We start from the raw sequence: 18246 nt of genomic DNA, 5'->3' as shown, positions 1-18246 counted from the left end.
AACATATGGTTGAAGGAGGAATTAACCACAACTCTGAAAGGATTTCATCTCAACAGGAAAAAGGGCAACAAAATGTTAAAAACACCATAAATACTTGCCTTGTAGTAAGGGGATAGCTTCATGGCTGATACACTATTGATGTGCTCTTTCACCCTGTTGAACAGGTCATCCCAGCCACGAATCAATCTACATTTGTTTTGATAGTTCACCAAATCCAATTCATAAGAGTTCCACATCTCCCTAATCTGTTAACAAAGTTTTAGATCAAGATAAATTGTACAGAATTATAGTATTTAGCCCAGTGATTGACATTTCAAATGCCAAATTAATGCAAACGTTTGAGGACAAGTTGAATAATAGCAGCATTTCAGAGCACCAGATGCTACAAGAAATTTGTCTTGCTAGCAGATATTTAATCAACCATGGACAAAGATATAAATCTAAATCCGTATCTGAATTTTATTTTTGCAAGCAGGCTAAAATCTAGTGGGACTACTGGAAGAGTAAGATGCTTGAAGTTCTACCGTTTGTACTCATTAAGGTTTATAGAAATATTGACATACTGATTAGTGCTGGTGCTATAAAAATGAAAAATTATGAACAGGTGTAGATATTAAATATTTTATAAACTCTGGAAATAAGTTTCTAAACTGTCCACAAAGCTCTCCCTTCTTTATTGGTGTTCTTCCCTCAAAACCAAGATGGAGGCACTTCAATCTGGAAATTACTAACCTGTTTCAGGAATTCCTCCAAAGCCATTTCTCCTTGGGCTACAAGTAACACATCCTTAACAATGGCTTCATTTTTTTGCAAGTCAACATCCCATATCTGGCCCAGTGTTAATTCAGACACTACCCAGTTAACATGCAGTCGTTTCATCAGCTGTTTCCAGTGACGATCCTTCAATGCCTCAGACTTTAATTCGATCACCAACATGTTAATCTACGAGACAAAGTTTAAAATTGATGTGCTATTGTTTGACAATGTGTAGAAACTTTTGCCAAAAGTTTAAATTACATGGTTTATACCTTCATGTAGCCCTTTAGAAGTCTCTGTACAAACTCATATGACGCATACTGGCGCAGTCGAGCTGGGAAATTTTTCAGTTGGTTAAGTAATCCATCCAAGTTCTGACGAAGCTATTTTAAGTAAAGCAGAAATATTTTATAGATAATTGAAATATATAACCATGAGAAGCTCAACCTGTATTTGAACATTATCTTTGAAGGGATTGTCTTTTATGTCTTAAGACAGTATCAAATGCTCCATGCAATCTAAGTTGGGGAGAAAGGGGAACAATTTCCAAATTAGTATTTGAAAATGACAAGGACTAGTTCTCGTGCTGCTGGTGCAACTAGAAGTTTTCACAATAGTCTGTTCTGAAATAACACAATAGTTCCATTCCCATGCGATCTCGCACTAAGAAAATCACATAATAGCCTTGCCATTTAAACTAACGAGGGCGGAATCGTATTATAGCCAATACAGGTAAGGAAAGTTTTGCGTTCTACAACTAGTGTAAAATCTTCAATCGCATTAAAGCTAATTCGTGTTGAAAAAACACGTTATAGCTGAACTGACTATAACCAAAAATTGGCACTGTCCTTGTATCCAACAGATGATCAATTAGAAGAATAAGACACTTGAACTTCTACCATTTGTATTCACTCGAGCTCATGGAAATGTTGAGATACTAATTAGTGTTACTTTCACCTACTTTTAAGTTGAAGGCTACACAGTAACCTGAAGGTGGCACTTCTAAATACCTACGGAGCGTGCTTGGTATATGGGCTCAATTCATCTGGACTTTATGGATGATGTCATGGGTGGTAAAAAATCTTGGTGTGTCCTTGGTCTGGCATTACTAAACACTGGCCCTCCAACAGCAAACCGAGATGGAAAGCATCAGCTAGACTGCATTTAAAAGGTGTAGGGATAGGTTTCAAAAATCTATGATTCACTTGTATGCTCAAGGAAAGTCCACAAGCACTGAACTCAATGCTCTGTACTTAGCTGCTGGGCCTGTGTGCATATATCGGTTTCTCTTTCATGTGCAGAGCATGTGAACACAATATACCCTCCCCACTCTTCAAATCAACCAATATCCACGTCCCCTCTCCATCACCGCCAAGCGCCATCTCTTAACCAAACAGAATATTCATGTTTTACAAATAACCGTCAAAAGAAAGATGAACACCAAGAGTAGTTTGCTGGAGAAGCTTTTCAAAACGGTGAAAAAAAAACTTCAAACAACAGCATGAATAATCATTTCATACTTTGCGTGGCTGTACGGAAACCCATGGTTGTTCTTTCAATTGATCAATTTGTTCCCAGACTTTAGACAGCTCAGACCAGACTCCTTTGAGATCCTGCAATTCTTCCAAAGCAACCTAGCGGAAGTGAAGATAAGCGATAAGTTTGAGCTTGTAGTTAGCAGTCAGCATCTGGTGAGAATTATATTCACGATACAAGTCACAAATGTCCATAATCAGGAAAAGGCAAAACATTTTCCATCAGCAGACTAACTTGATTTTTTTGTCTTTGCAGAAGAGACATGGATTCTGCATTTCCAAGCAGGGATATGGAGACAATAGACTTTTCCAGACCAAAATAGAAGGGTACTGTTTGACCAAGGTTCACCTTTTAAATTAGCTATGTGACACAGCAGACTCTCTGCTCATTTCATACCAAGTACTTCTTTCTTAAAAAAAGCATCAAGTCCAGGAAATGAAGCAGCACCATAAAGCAATGCAATGCTTTTCTAACTAGCTTCATCTCTCTCCATCCCATAAAGAATCTGAAAGGTGCGAATATGGCTAAGACTTGCAGCAAAACAGAAACTCCAACAACATTTTCAATGATTAGTTGCCTGATTTATGCTAGGCATAATAGTTGCACATGCAGCACCAAATCAATTTCAAAGCTGTTAGAATACATACCTGTACTCGTTCTTCACTCCCACTGAGCAATCCTGTATCAGTCAGCTCCAGAGCCTCTTTGGCTTTTGCACATTTTTCACGATCATCTTTCAGACGACCAAATTTTCCTTCATAGATAGTGAGTGCTTGCAGGGCATCCTCTGGACGAAGATTCCCCTGAGTAGTGAGTTTTTTTAATATAATCAATATACATATGTATAGTACTTCATATAATTATAGTTTTTTAAATCACACTGGTATGTGAGCAATGATTTTTGTCCCATTTCTAGACTAAAATACTTCAAGACAAATTTCACGATAAATTTCACCAGCATTTTCTTTGCTTACCAATGAAGCTTGCATTGTTTCACAACTTACATAAAAACTACAGTTGGCAAAATATTCATATTTTCCCAGATAAAGTTCAAGGCCATCTATCCAAAAAAGCAGCACAACTACAGCCATAGTAAATAACATTTAGAGATTTAGTGGAAATGTTAAACATGTAACATATGACAGGAAGATATGGGACAACCAATTTCTAAAAAATGTGAAAAATCACTTACTGCCACAGGTTTGGTTTTCTCCCATTCACCCAAGAGATCAGTAGTACGACTTTCTACAGCACGATCCTCCTGAACAATCTTCATTTGTAGGTTAGCCACTTGCTGCTGAATAGCGCTGTCCTTCCTACGCATGATGTCATTGAAAGCACCCCATTCTCCCTCAATGTTATCGATGTAAAGCCAAGATGGAGGAAATTGGAATCGTTGTTTCTCCAGTAAACGTTGGCCATTGCGATAAAGCTACAGATGGAACAAAATAGTCCACATGCTTCACTCTACAGAGCAGGAGGAGGGGGAGTGGGACGGGGAGGGGGAAAAGGTAGTGTACTATAGCTGGGATTGTGACGGACACATAAATGTGGGATGTCAAGCACTGAGGATGATAGAGTCAGCAAAGGGACATAGACAAGTTAAGCAGGTGGGCAAAAACTTTGCATTTCCCCATATTGTGTTCCCTGTGCCAAGAAGTTATACGAGAGGAGCTAATATTATTTAAATGGAGGAAGAATGCAGAAATCTAAACAAGAGGGGGAATTTGGGAGTCCTTGCATATGAAATCACAAAAAGTTTAGAGTTCAGTGGCCAACAGGGAAATGGAACATTGGCCTCTATTTCAAACACAATGCAGTAAAGTAGTAAGGAATATAATTGTATAAAATGAAAAAAGGCATCAGTCAGGCAGAATACGGTGAGCTGCTTTAGCTCCCCTAATCAAGGAAATATATAATTACATTGGAGATGATCCAGAGAAGGTTCACTAGGCTGATACTGGGTATGGAAGTATTTTCTTATGGGGAGGTATAGAGACATTGTACTATGAGGACAGGGTGAGTTGGTTGGGTCTATACTTGCGAGAATTTCAAAGGTGACCTTATTGAAACATACAAGATTCTTTGAGAACTTGACAATGTAGATATGGATAGGCTGTTTTCCCCTGTTGGGCAGTCTGTGATCAGAGGACATAATCTTAAAATAAGTGGTTACACATTTAAGACAGTGATGAGGAGGTTTCTTCTGAGGAGAATGAATCTGTGGAATTATTAACCACAGAGCTGACAAGGCTGAGTTGTTAAGTATATTCAAGGTCGAAATAGATTTTAAAATCAGTAATAGAGTGAAGGGTTATATGGAAGAGGCAGGAAAATGAAGTTGAGGATTATTAGATCAGGCATGATTTCATTAAGCAGCACAGCACAGGTTGAAAGAACTACTTCTGTTCCTGTCTTATTGTATTTTCACAGCATCATGGCTCTGAACAGTCTAGTTCAGCCTCAAGACAGTTGCCAGGAAGAATAATACAACTGGTGGTCGTGTAGTGGCATAAACCTGAGACATTTCCACTACTGTCCAAATCATAGGGTTCTCTGTCATCACTATTTCCCAGTACTAGGTGTAGATCAACCATATTACTAAGCCAAATGTCAAAAGATAGAAAACCTGAAGATGGAAACCTGATGAACTCAGGGCATTGCTGGAAACATGGGATTGAGATATCAAAGCTATTACTAGAAATGTGGCTCAGGGAAAGGCAGGACTGACAGCTTCAATGTTCCAGGGTATAGATGCTAATGGAAGGATAGAAAGGGGGCAGGAGGGGAGTGGCGATTTTGATTTGGGATAACATTACAGATGTACTTGAGGATACCCCTGGGAGTATGGTCAGTGAAGCTAGTTGGGAACTGAGAAATAAGAAAAGTGATGATCACCTTATTGGGATTTTACCAGGCAAGAATTTTCAAAGGTTGAAACTGAGTAATTGAGGCTCTGGTCAAGAAAAGGGAGGCATAGGTCAGGTATAGACAGCTGGGACTGAGTCAGTCAGTCTCGAGGAGTATAAAGGCAGTAGGAGTATACGCAAAAAAGGGGACATGAGATAGCTTTGGCAGATAGGGTTAAGGAGAATCCAAAAAGATTCTATAACTACAAGGTAGAAGACAGAGGATGATGGAGGAGGGTTGTTTTTTGGACTGCAGGCCTGTGACCAGCAGTGTGCCACAAGGATCACTGTTGAGTCCACTGTTTTTTGTCATAAAGAAAGAAGATTTGGACGCAAACATAGGAGGAATGGTTAATAAGTTTGCCAATGACACCAAAATCGTGTGTATAGTGGACAATGAAGGTGGTTATTTCAGAATACGATGGGATCATGATCAGATGGCCAAGGAGTAGCAGGTGGAGTTTAATTTAGATAAATGTCAGGTGTTCCATTTTGTTAAGGCAAATCAGGGCAGGACTTATACACTTAACAGCAGGGTCCTGGGGAAGGGATACCGAACAAAGAGACCTTGCAGTGCAGGGTCATAGTTTTTTGAAGGTGGAGTCACACGTAGACAAGGTAGTGAAGAGAGTGCTCATTGGTACAGGAGTTGAGAAGTCATGTTGCAGCTGTACAGGACATTGCTTTGGCCATTTTTGGAATACTGCACTCAATTCTAGTTTCCCAGCGATAGAAAAGATGTAGTGAAACTACAAAGAGTTCAGAAGAGATTTACAAGGATGTTGCCTGGTTTGGAGGGTTTGTGCTATAGTGAGAGGCTGAATAGGCTGGGGCTATTTTTTCCAGGAGCATTGGAGGCTGAGGGGTGACCTTAAGGGGTTTATAAAAATCGTGAGCGGAATGGATAGGGTGATTAGCCAAAGGTCTTTTTCCAAGGGTAGGGGAGCCCAAAACTAAGTGGCATAGGTTTAAGGTGAGAGGGGAAGATTTAAAAGGGACCTAAGGGGCAACTTTTCACGCAAAGGGCTGTGTGTATGAAATGAGCTACCAGAGAAGTGGGGGAGGCTGGTACAATTACAACATTTAAAAAGGCACCTGGATGGGTATATGAATAGGAAAAATTGAGAGGGATATGGACCAAATGCTGCATATGGGACGAGATTCATTTAGGAATTTGGTTGGCATGGGAGAGTTGGACCCAAGGGTTTGTTTCCATGCTGCACATCTGACTCTAATACCAATTAAGTAAAGTGAAACGGAACAAAAATATAACAAGTAAAAAGAAATTTGTATTTTAATTCTATAGTAGAGTCATACCCAAGTTCAAGTAATACCCAATACTTACATCTACTTGTTTCTCAAATTGCTTGATCTTGCGTTTCAAAGACTGCACGTAGGTTATGAAGGTCACAGCATCTGAAGTACTAGCAGTATCAACTGAGTGCTGCTCCAATTCTTGACGAGACTGGATTTTTAAAAAGTCAATATTTAGAGTCAAGGCATTAATGGACTAAAGTCGACAAATGCTGCGCACATTACACAAACGCTTACACTGCTTACCTTAGAAATCTGCGAATGGAACTCCTGCATATTCTGACCAAGCATCTGTCCAAATTTGCTAAGAACCTCCTTATGCCAAGAATCATATTTTAAATTCACCTTTGACTGCACCTGGAAGAATCCAAATGTGTACACAACACTCTTGATACTTGGACAAATCAAAGACCTCAAGTAATCAAAACAGTCATCATTTCATGCTGACGCTACAAAGTCCAATTATTTACACCTTACTGAAAAGGCTGTTCAATAAACAGGCTAATTAAGGTTTTGTTTAAACCACAAAGAAAAACATCTGATTTATTACTCTTACCTTTCCATAATCAATAATAACAGGCCCAAACTCCTTTCTAGTTTCCGCATTGTCAAAAGTTCCTCTGGCCTTTCTGATTTGGACAAGCAGAGCTTGCCATTTGTTCAGATCATCTTCCAGACGGTTATAGATATTTTCAGGTTGCATATCCCACAAACACTGGTACTGAAGCCAAACCTACCGAAAAAAGTAGCACACGTAGAAAGATTTTTTGAACAGAGCAAGACTCAAGACAAAAATAGCAATCTTCAAAATGCTTACCTTGACGTATTTTTCAACTTCTCTGACAATTCCCATTACAGCTTCATGAGCTTCTTCCAAAGCAGCTGGGCCATCTGGCATTCTTGTCAGTGCATTTCGATAGAACTTCTCCTCTTCAGACAGTTCATATTGAAAACCAACCTAAAACAGAGATATTGCAGGGAAAGGGGGTTGTAAAAAGAACAATCAAATTATGCTGGATTAGTGCATTTTATAGAATTCCAAGTCACATTAACAACTTCATTATAACTTTCAAAAAAATTAAAAATTTTAGCCAAAATCTGACGTTTCCAGTATTCCAAATCCATCAAGAGTAAACTGACCAGGAAAACTTAACAGTCAACATATCAGCCAAAGAATCATAACAACACAACCTAATTAACATACAACAGTGTTTAAAACCTCTTGGAAAACATTCATTATAGCAAAGGGCGTCCAGTGGGGACCCATTGGCATTAGTGTTGGGGACCTTTCAGTTTGTGATATATTTGAATGCAGGAGAATTGATCAGTAAGTATGCAGACGACACGAAAATTGTTTGGGTACTAAATAGGTGAGGACAACAGCCTTGGATTACAGGAGGATATAGACGGGCTGGTCAGATAGACTGAACAATGGCAAAGAGAATTCAAATCAGACAAATGTGAGGGGATGTACCTGGGCAGGACAAAAAGCAAGGGACTATATGATGATGAGTAGGATCCTGGGAACACAGAATTAGATGAGTCTTAGCACACATGTTCTGGTCCCTTAAGGTAACAGGGAAGGTAGATAAAGTGGTTAAGGGTCATATGAGATATTTGATTTTATTAGCCAAGGCACAGAGTTTTAGAGCAGGGAGGTTATACTGGAACTGTGTAAGGTTAGGCCACAGCTAGAGTGCTGTGCGCAGTTCTGAAATTCACACTACAGAAGGGATGTGATTGCACTGGAGACAGCGCAGAGCAGACTTATCAAGATGGTGTCTGGACTAGAGCATTTTAATGATGGGGAGATTGGATAGACTAAGACTGTCTTTCCTTGGAGCAGAGGAGATTGAGGGGATACATATATTGAGATACATAAAAATATTGGTGGGGGAGGAGGGTGCAGGCGGCAGGAGCGAGAAGCCAGGAAGAGACTTTTCCATGTGGTGGAGAGATCAAATGACTGGGGACTTGGTTTTAAGGTGAGGGCCAGGTGGTTTAAAAGGGATGTGAGGAAGCATGTTGTCACCTACAGGCTAGTAGGAATCTGGAACTTGCTACTTGAGAAGGGTGGTAGAGGTAGAAACCATCATAACAACTTACTTGTGTTTAAAAGAGGATGCATGATGCAAAGGCTATGGGCCGTATGTTGGAAAATGGAATTAGAATAGTTAGGTATTGGTTTTTGACCGGCTTGGCTGAAGGGCCTTTTCTTGTGCTGCAGACCCACATGATCCATATGCCAGGCAGAATTTTTATTAATATGCAGTACATAATTTTATTCAGCTCCATTTCTTCACTGACCTCAGTGTTTTTAATGTTTCATTGAAGCTACTGAGTTCAATATTTTCCATGGAACAGAAAACATGATCCTATTTGTGGGCCAACAAAAGTAAAGCTAAAGCTACATAATTTACAGAGGAAATAAGCAAAGCTGTATGGAAAACCATACTGAAAGCACATTCACTCATTGATTTTGGAAGTTCAGTATCTTCACAAGTTGTGCTAATCAAGGTTTCATATCAAATTAACACTGATCAGTTCCTTTCATAAACTGCAAAACAAGTAAACTATAGCCACTCTTTGCTCACCTGATATCGTTGACTCTGTATCCTAGGGAGTGTTAGAATGATCATCTTCCAACTAAACAGCTCTTGGTATAACTTGTACCTGCAGTCTTCAATTGGTGGATGCAAATAAATTACCTGATTTGTGATGTGAAGTTCATGTACTATATTCTGTAAATAAGAGGAAGAGAAAAAGAAAGAGTTTTCAAAGACTTGAGGGAAGGATATTTCCTTATTTATCTATTCTAAAAAAAACTTTGGCAAAGAAATCTCAGGAAATATTTAATAGACATTTAAAAAATGACCATTTACACAAACAGATTATGGATATGAAAAACAATCTCATAATGGGTTTCATTTCCAGGTTATCAATATTGGAATCAGCATGTTAATAGAATGCATTTTTAATGATTTAGTGGTTGCTGATTTCTGTCTAGGGAGCTGACTAATCAGAAATAGACATTAATAAAATGATACAGCATAGGTCATTTAGCTAATTGCACATGTGTTAGCTTTTCACAAGTGCTATTAAATTAGTCCAAATCCTCTGCTCTTTTCGCATTCATTCACATGCGCTCTTCCCAAATACATATCCTTGGCTCATTGTCGGATGCTTGACCCCAACTTTTCTTTTGGGTTGTTTACCATTATAAAACTCTCAGGGGCAAGATGGTAGGTTCCACAATCTACTTTAACTGGAAGAGGAATCGAATATGCATTATTGGCATTATTCTGAACCACATGTTAGCCATTAGCTCTCTTTCCACAATCTAGAGTGTTTTCGTTTTCAAGTATTTGCCTAGTCCTCTTTTTCAAAGTAAACAGTCCGGTGCAGAACCTTTTCCCCTTATGGCCCCTCTGCTTTTCTTCAAAGAGGATCTTAAAATAGTGCGCCCAGTTACTCATCTTTTTGCTACTGGCAAAATTTATAAAATCTCAAAGATTCCAAAATTCTTCATTAAATCTTTCAAGTTGCTCTATTCAAAAAGATTACTCTAGTCTCTCTATACAACTTCTCTTTCGTTCATATCATTATAGTAATTTTCCTTTGTACTCTCCAAAGTCATTGCAGTTTTCCTAAAAAGTGACGCTCAGAATTACCCATAATATTCCAACTGGGTCCCAGAGTTTTACATTTCCTTCTTTTTGTACTGCAATACCTATTTATAAAGCCATGAATAGCACTTTAAGCAGCTTTTCAACTTGTCCAACTGCCATTGAAGATTTGTATACGCACTACCCAGTTCTCTGCCTTCCTGTAACATCTTTAAAACTGTACCATTTACTTTGTTTCATTACTCTTCCTGCCAAAATGAATCACTTCACATTTCCCTCCTTTAAAATTTCATCAAGTATCAGCCAATTTCATCCCTGAAGTCTATCATCCTCCTCACATTACTACATTAAGCTTTTCATCTGCAAATATTGGAATCATGTCCAGTACACTCAATTTTAGGTCAAAAACATACATCTAAAAGAGCTGACTCAGTATCAACCACTGGGAGGCACTATTGCCTTCCAGCTGAGATAACAGCTCACCACTAAAGTCTACTGTCCATCCAATGGCCAACTTTGTATCCATATAACTAATTGCCCTTTAAGCCCTACAATCATGGCTTCTTGTCTTCATTAAATGGGGCACAGAATAGAGAAGCAAGAAGGTCTTTCAGCAACTTTACAAAACGCTGATTTAGACCACAGATGGAAAACTGTGTGCAGTTCTGTTTGCCACGATATTGGAAAGACGTGATTACACCGGAGGGGTGCAGAGGAGATTTACCAGGATGTTGCCTGGAATGAACAATCTCATGAGAAGAGACTGGATCAGCTGGGTTTTTTTCTCCTTGGAGCAGAGGAGGCTGAGGGGTGGGTCTGATTGAGGTATACAAAATGGAGAGACAGACAGGGTAGATTAAGAAAACCTTTTCCCTATAGCAGACATGTCAAAGATCAGAGGGCACAACTTTAAAAAGATGAGGAATAAGTGGCTCAGAGCGAGAGAGAGAGTGGTGGAGGCATATAAGCTTGCAACATTTAAGCATCAGAATGAGCTCTTAAAATGCCAGGGCATAGTAGGCTATGGACCAAGAGCAGGTAAATAGAACTACTGTAATTGCTTTTTGTCAGTTGCTATAAACATGGGCTGAAAGGCCTGTTTTTATGCTGTATGACTACTTTGAGAGTTTATAGACTCAAACTGCACAATCCAGTTCAATAAAGTAAGTGTTTAACAAACTCATACCACCTTAATTTAATAACCCATGTGTTAGTAGGCAGCAATTACTTTTTCTCCCAGGTCAGTGGGATCCATTACAGATGTTAGATATGTTGACCTATAACTGCTCAATCTATCCTTCACTGCTTTTTTGAAGTACTGTACTATTTGAAACCACCTGGAACCACCATGGAGTGGGAAGATTTTAGCCACGGAATCCAATTTCCTTACTTTTCTCTGCAACCTAGGTTGCATCCTGTTTGAACAATGATAGATCTAAAAGTAGAGAAATCACAATCTGTCTAGTTTAGTCTATCCACGTTCTCCAAAATCTCCCCCTTTATTGTGATATTTGCAGAAATACCTTCTTCAGAGAAGTCTGATACAAAATACTCATAGTAATTGTCATTGTTTCTGCTCCATAACATCTTTTGAAAACAGCTCTGCACTTGCTTTAATTATCCTATTACTATTTATTTATGCATGCAAATATGACTTGTGAACTCCAATTATGTCACTTGCTAATTTATCCTCTTACAGTCTTTGTTCATTTTGAAGTTAAATCACCAGAATTTTTACATCTCTTACAATATATAATTCTAGCACTATTACAACAACTTTAAACTGATACCATTGGAAATTTAAGCTCACATATCCAATAATGTGACAGGAGTGAAAGTATTTTCATGTTACTTAAACAAGCTCAAGTTAATGCCTTTTGTAAAAGTCGATAAATCTTACTCTGATTTTTGGGTCACCTCCTGGTTTATGGCTGGTTTGTGGGGCATCTGTATCCATGTCAACATCGGCTTTGTCATCAGCATGTCCGAACAAAACTTGTGTCCATGCTCTCAACCCAGCCTGTAAACGAACTCCCAAGATCCTTTCAATCTATAAAAACATTTCAGTTAGTGAATTCAGGCAAAATAGCCTTTCACTTTAAAATAAGAATTTTATACATATCTTTCAGCACCATTTCTGGTTATGGGTACTCCTTACCTCAATATCTAGCTTGTTGACCCAGATTGGCAAGTTGGAATAGGAATGGAGGTTCAAATCATCAACTGCTTTCTGGATACGGTTCAGGATTTCAGAAAATACTTTCTGGTCATACACGCAGGTTTCCAACGAACGAACTTCAAGGTCTATTTTCTCTTCAATAATGAGAAGATCATCCACCTGAAAGATTTATGCAGATAACCTATTTACAAATTCATTGGAGTTATATTTTTGCAGCAGCTTTAATACAGGCATATACAAATAAAGTTATGAACAGCTAGAACCTTTCACATTCCTCAGTTGCAAATTCTACAATGAAATATAGTCTTCAGAAAAATGAAACATTTAAAATACAAAATAGAAAACAAGCTAATTAATTGTAATCAACAATAAGAACAATCTCCTCCTGACCACATCAGCTCTAAAAACTTAAGAGTCATGCACAAAGAGCAACAGAAATAAACTAAAATAGACAAACCTTTTCCTGAAAGCTGAAAACACTCTCTGCCAAACGCTGTACATAAGGGTCTAATTTGTAGGATTCCCAGACCAAGGCGATTCCTTCAGCTATCAATCCCTGCACCTCTCTTTTCAGGCCAGCAACCAACAGAGAAATTGAAATCCGTTCTTCTACCTTCTCACATGTTCTTTCATAGGTGCGAACGCTTTCAATCAGTGAAATAGCAAATGGATAGAGCTGATTAGCTTGGTGAGCTTTATTGACAATTGCAAGTGGAACGCGGAACCCAAGCCATTTAAGATTGCGAACCTCTTTGGAAAGTGTAATAATCTCAGGCAGAAAGTTTACTTTCAACTTCAGAACATTCCCGCAACGTCCACGAGCACGTGTGCTTTCTATTGTAAAGATACGACCAGACACCCCAAGATTACGCTGCTGGACCTTTCTTGCCCAATCATCAAAAATTTCTTGTGTATTGAGCTTCATACGAAAACTGTCACCATCTTGTTTGAGTTTCTGCCCTTCTACGTGATTCTCCCAGCCCTTACCAAGAACATCTTCTACACGCTTCATGTAGGCAGTAAGTTGTCGGTCAATCTGCTTTGCCCAAATGATAGATCCAGAAACAGGAGGCAAGTCACGGACATGACTCATTTTACAAGCTTGGCTTTGTGGGTACTGCACCTTGAACTTGTCATGCAAGGCTTCAATATCATCTTTCACACGCTGAATTAGTTGTGTTTGGTATTCACGAATAGCACCTCGAATGTGAGGACGAACGAAGAGAGCGTTAAACCTGGAAAATATTCTAAACATTTCATTGGCATTTTTTGCAGTGCCAAGCTGATCTCTTAGACGGGCTGTAATACGTGTTTCAACTCTGTCAATTCGCTCATCATAGCGCTTCAGTGCTGCTTCCCAAGCTTCAGTTCCTTCTTTGGAAACATCCAATCCATCAACCTCCTTTACATTTTCATAAGCAAGGTTCACCTCTTCAATGGCATTTGCATCAGCTGCATCAAATAGAACTTCTGCTACTTTCATATCCTGGGGTTCTGGGCCTTCCCCCTGGGACTGCTGAGCAACTGCAGTCACCTGTAAAATATGAAAAAAAAAGGGAAATACGACAGATTCTAAATCAAGTGTAGCATAGAACGTAAAAAGCATTTTTTGTCACCTTGAATAAGGGATTTGTTTTGACAAGAACTATCCAAACATAAATGGGATAATCATGGATTAAAGTTGGCTAAAGCAAAAAAAAAAAAATGCTTTTGTGCTTTAAAATTATGCATGACTAATATCAGCGACTACTAATACCAGTAGATTGCCAAAAAATTTGGCAGACCTATACACTAAATAAGAATGCTATTTTCCCTGCGCTGGACATTCCAATTATTCTGCACTTCCAGTTATAATTGTTAAACAATGATTCATTTGCCACACACGTTTAAATAACCAAGATTAAAAAAATTAATTATAATCTATGGCTTAAATTTGGCTATTTACAATTTATGGACAGAGTCTCAGCATTTATATTCAAGTCGATCCTTATGCCTTAAATTACAAAAATTAAAATTAATTTTGCATGCAAGTTATTTTCATTAATATACTGTACAACAATTGTCAGCTTCCACTGGTCAAGACTCCTACACATCAAAATTACCTGAGGTCTAAGCACACGGACAATAACAGCCCTCAGCTGTTCATGCTGTCGCCTGAATTTTCTCATCTGATCAAGACGAGCCTGCAGTCTACGATGAGCAGGATTGATACGCCACACCATCTTAAGATTTTCTTCTCGCTTTCGTTTAACTATGTCTCGAAGCAAAACTTGAAGCTTCTCGTACTCATCATCCCACGTCTGGAACACTTCAAAACATGCCACCATGACCTAAAAAAGTCCACAATAAGTTCCATATTAATGTAATACATTTTCAAAGTTTAGGTATGTGCACTTAGGAAACTGCCATACAAGTTGGCAATGAATGGGAAAAAAAATGACAGAGCTACCTTTTCAAATTCTTCATAAGCAACATGCATCAATTTTCGAGTTCCCAAGACTTTAAGCAACTGAGAGCTCAGGTCTCTTGAGATCGCTTCCACCAATCTCAGAGCTCGCTGAATAGGATATTTTGTGTTTCTTATTTTTCGCAAGTGAGTGAAGATTGCAACTAGTGCCTGTCTGATTTTATCCAGTTCAGTTGCAGACAGCAAATCATTCAAAGGAAAATCCTTCATCAGGGGGTTGTAGTCATTTACTGTTTCCAACGCCTGCTTAAGTCCTATTATTTTAGGAACAAATATATTGCAGTTAAAAACATAAACTACCCAGAATTTATATCTTACATTTTCCAAATAAAGTATAACATGACTTGCAACTTAGCCTTTTCAACAATTTGGTATTGACAAGCATCATGTTTTCAGACCTGTGATCAAATATGAGATTCACTCGCACAGAATACTAAAATTAGATGACACAATAAACAAAGTTCAGCAGCTTATTTTCTTCATCACTAACTTTCATTGACGTACATTTTCTATTTCTAGAAGCAGTTTATAACAGGCAGCTTATAACAGTAATCCATCTGAACAGGAGAAATTAGATTCCTATTTAAAAGCAAATTTTAGTTACATATAGGTATCATGATTAAAAGCCAAACAGATTACTTGCTTTGAAAATCAGCTCCAGGTCTAAAGATCCGAATAAAGGCGCTTGCACAATATAATCACAAAGGTTACCACACAAAATAAGAATTTATAGGATAGCATATTAGCCGGGACAGAGGATTGACAAGCTAACAGGAAACAAAATAGGCATAACGGGCCATTTTTGGGCAGGCAAAATGAAACCAGTGGAGCGCTATAAGTATCAGTGATGGGTCCTCCACTATTAATATATACATGACCTCTAACTCCAACTTCAACTAAGAGCTGAGTTAGACTAAGTCTATTTAGAAATTTGCTGATGATACCACCATAGTGGGTCAGATCACTAACAATGACGAGACAAAGTTCAGGAAAGAGATAGACAGCATAGTGGCATAATGTAAAGACAATATCTCCCTTAATGTTAGCAAAACAAAGGAGCTGGTTATTGACTTCAGGAAGCAGGGCAGAGGACAAGCTCCTGTCTGTATCAATGGTGCTGAGGTGGTGGTCAAGAGCTTCAAGTTCCAAGGAATAATTATCACCAGCAATCTATCGTGGTCCATCCACATTGATGCTAGTCAAGAAAGCACATTTACGCCTCTACATCCTCAGAAAGGTAAGGAAATTTGATGTGTCCACAATTACTCTTACCAATTTTTACAGACGCACAACAGAAAGCATCCCATCCAGATGCATCACAGCTTGGTATGGCACTGCTCTGCCCAAGACTGGTAGAAATTAAGAGTTGTCAACACAGCCCAGTGCGTCATGAAAACCAACTTTCCTTCCACTGAGACTACACTTCCCATTGCCTCCAGAAAACAGCCAACATCATCAAAGACATCTCCCACCCTGGTTATACTTTCTTCCACCCTCTTCAATCAAGTTTTAAAACATGTACAGATTTAAAGAACAGCTTCTTGCCTGCTATATAGAGTCATACAGCACAAACTTCAGTCCAACTTCTCTGCGCCAACCAGACATCCAATCTGATCTAGTCCCACTGGGCCCATATCCCTCTAAACCCTTCCTAGTCATATACTTACCCTGATGCCTTCTAAATGTTGTGATTAAAACAGCCTCCACCACTTCCTCAGAAGCTTGTTCCATTCAAGCAACTCCCACTGTATGAAAAAGTTTCACCTCAGGTTCCTCTTATATCTTTCCCCTTCACCTTAAACCAATGCACTCTAGTTTTGGACTCCCCCAACCCAGGAAAAAGACCTCAGCTGTTCACTCTATCCATGGCCCTCATGATTTGATAAAACCTCTACAGGGTCTCCCCTCAGCCGTTGACATTCAAGGTAAAACAGCCCCAGCCTATTCAGTCTCTCCCTATAACTCAAATCCTCCAACCCCAACAACATCCTTGTAAATCTTTTCTGCACCCTTTCAAATTCGACAATATCTTTCCTATAGCAGGGAGACCAGAACTGAACATTGTACTCCGAAAGTGGCCTAACCAATGTTCTCTCCAACCGCAACATAACCAAACTCCTACACTCAATGCACTGTCCGATAAAGGCAAGGATGGCAAATGCTGCCTTCACTACCTTGTCTACCTGCAACTGCACCTTCAAGGAACTATGAATCTGCAACCCAAAGGTCTTTGTTCAGCAGAACTCCCCAGGACCCTGCTATTAAGTGTTTAAGTCCTGGCCTGATTTGCCTTAAAATACATTACCTTACACTTATCATTGAAAGTCCATCTGCCACTTCTCAGCCCTTCTGATCAAAGTCCTGTTGTATTGAGATAACCCTTTTTTTAAAAAGCTTCCTCTCTCTCTTTAAACCCATGTCCTCTAGCTTTGGACTCTCCCACCCTAGAAGAGACACTTCGGCTATATCCACACCCTCCTGATTTTATAAACCTCTATATAGAGGTCACCCTACTGCCTCTGACGGTCCAGGAAAAGTGTCCCAGCCAGTTCAGCCTCTCCCTATAACTCAAATCCTCCAGTCCTGGCAACATTCTCACAAATCTTTTCTGAACCCTCAAGTTTAAGATGTTAATGGGGAGGCAATGACCTAGTGGTATTAGTGCTAGACTATTAATCCAGAAACTCAGCTGATGTTCTGGGGACCTGGACTCAAATCCCCACCACGCAGATAGTGGAATTTGGATTTAATAAATAATTTGGAATTAAGGAACTAATGATGACCGTGATACCTTTGCCAGTTGTCAGAAAAACCCATCTGGTTCATGAATGGTCTTTTAAGGAAGGAGATCCGACATCTTTACCTGATCTGGCCTAATGTGACTCCAGACTCTCAGGAACGTGGTTATCTCTTAACAGTCCCCTCTGAAGGATGAGGGACGGGCAATAAATGCTCCCCAGGGCAGAGACATCCATGTCCCATGAGTCAATTTAAATTTTTAAAAAACCCTTCCCATAAAAGGGTGACCGGAAATGTCATCACACTTTTGAGATCTCTCATGAGTTAATCATAACCTGCACTTCTCTGTAGCTGTAACACTATGTTCTGCATTCTGTTCTATTACCCTGGTGTACTTATGGAAGATTGCATTTTGTGTGCTGACCAGACAAATCCTAACTTTTCACTGTATCTTGGTACACGTGACAATAATAAATCACATGCAAATCAAACCAAATCTATTGCCTAGTAGAACAAGGACAGCAGATCAGCACACGCAGGCTCCACACCTGGTTCATTTCACGTTGACTTGGAAATATATCACTGGCAACTCTTCAATGCTTGCTCAAAATCCAAATAGCACTGTAAGTGTATCTACAGCACAAGGACTGCAATGATTCAAAATGAGTTATCACAACTTTCTCAGGTTAATTATGGATGGTCAATAAATTTGAATCTAGT

General features: G+C 39.1%; 1 protein-coding gene across 2 annotated transcripts in view; it reads right to left on the bottom strand.

Moving 5' to 3' along the window:
- The window catches only part of dync1h1 (dynein, cytoplasmic 1, heavy chain 1), a 136575-nt gene that overhangs the window by 60430 nt on the left and 57899 nt on the right, over nucleotides 1-18246 (bottom strand). For both annotated transcript variants that reach the window (XM_048599652.1, XM_048599650.1), the window contains exons 6-21: nucleotides 14770-15041; nucleotides 14423-14650; nucleotides 12778-13854; nucleotides 12300-12479; nucleotides 12042-12191; nucleotides 9110-9256; nucleotides 7333-7473; nucleotides 7072-7248; nucleotides 6762-6872; nucleotides 6547-6666; nucleotides 3485-3724; nucleotides 2940-3095; nucleotides 2277-2390; nucleotides 1029-1139; nucleotides 733-942; nucleotides 99-245 (exon numbers count right to left, since the gene is read on the bottom strand). In XM_048599652.1, the coding sequence (XP_048455609.1) occupies nucleotides 99-245; nucleotides 733-942; nucleotides 1029-1139; nucleotides 2277-2390; nucleotides 2940-3095; nucleotides 3485-3724; nucleotides 6547-6666; nucleotides 6762-6872; nucleotides 7072-7248; nucleotides 7333-7473; nucleotides 9110-9256; nucleotides 12042-12191; nucleotides 12300-12479; nucleotides 12778-13854; nucleotides 14423-14650; nucleotides 14770-15041 (3581 nt within the window). The remainder of the gene's footprint in view (nucleotides 1-98; nucleotides 246-732; nucleotides 943-1028; nucleotides 1140-2276; nucleotides 2391-2939; nucleotides 3096-3484; nucleotides 3725-6546; nucleotides 6667-6761; nucleotides 6873-7071; nucleotides 7249-7332; nucleotides 7474-9109; nucleotides 9257-12041; nucleotides 12192-12299; nucleotides 12480-12777; nucleotides 13855-14422; nucleotides 14651-14769; nucleotides 15042-18246) is intronic.

This window comes from Rhincodon typus, chromosome 8, assembly GCF_021869965.1.
Source record: "Rhincodon typus isolate 14 chromosome 8, sRhiTyp1.1, whole genome shotgun sequence".
Lineage (NCBI taxonomy): Eukaryota > Metazoa > Chordata > Chondrichthyes > Orectolobiformes > Rhincodontidae > Rhincodon > Rhincodon typus.
This window is presented reverse-complemented; position numbering and strand designations above follow the sequence as displayed.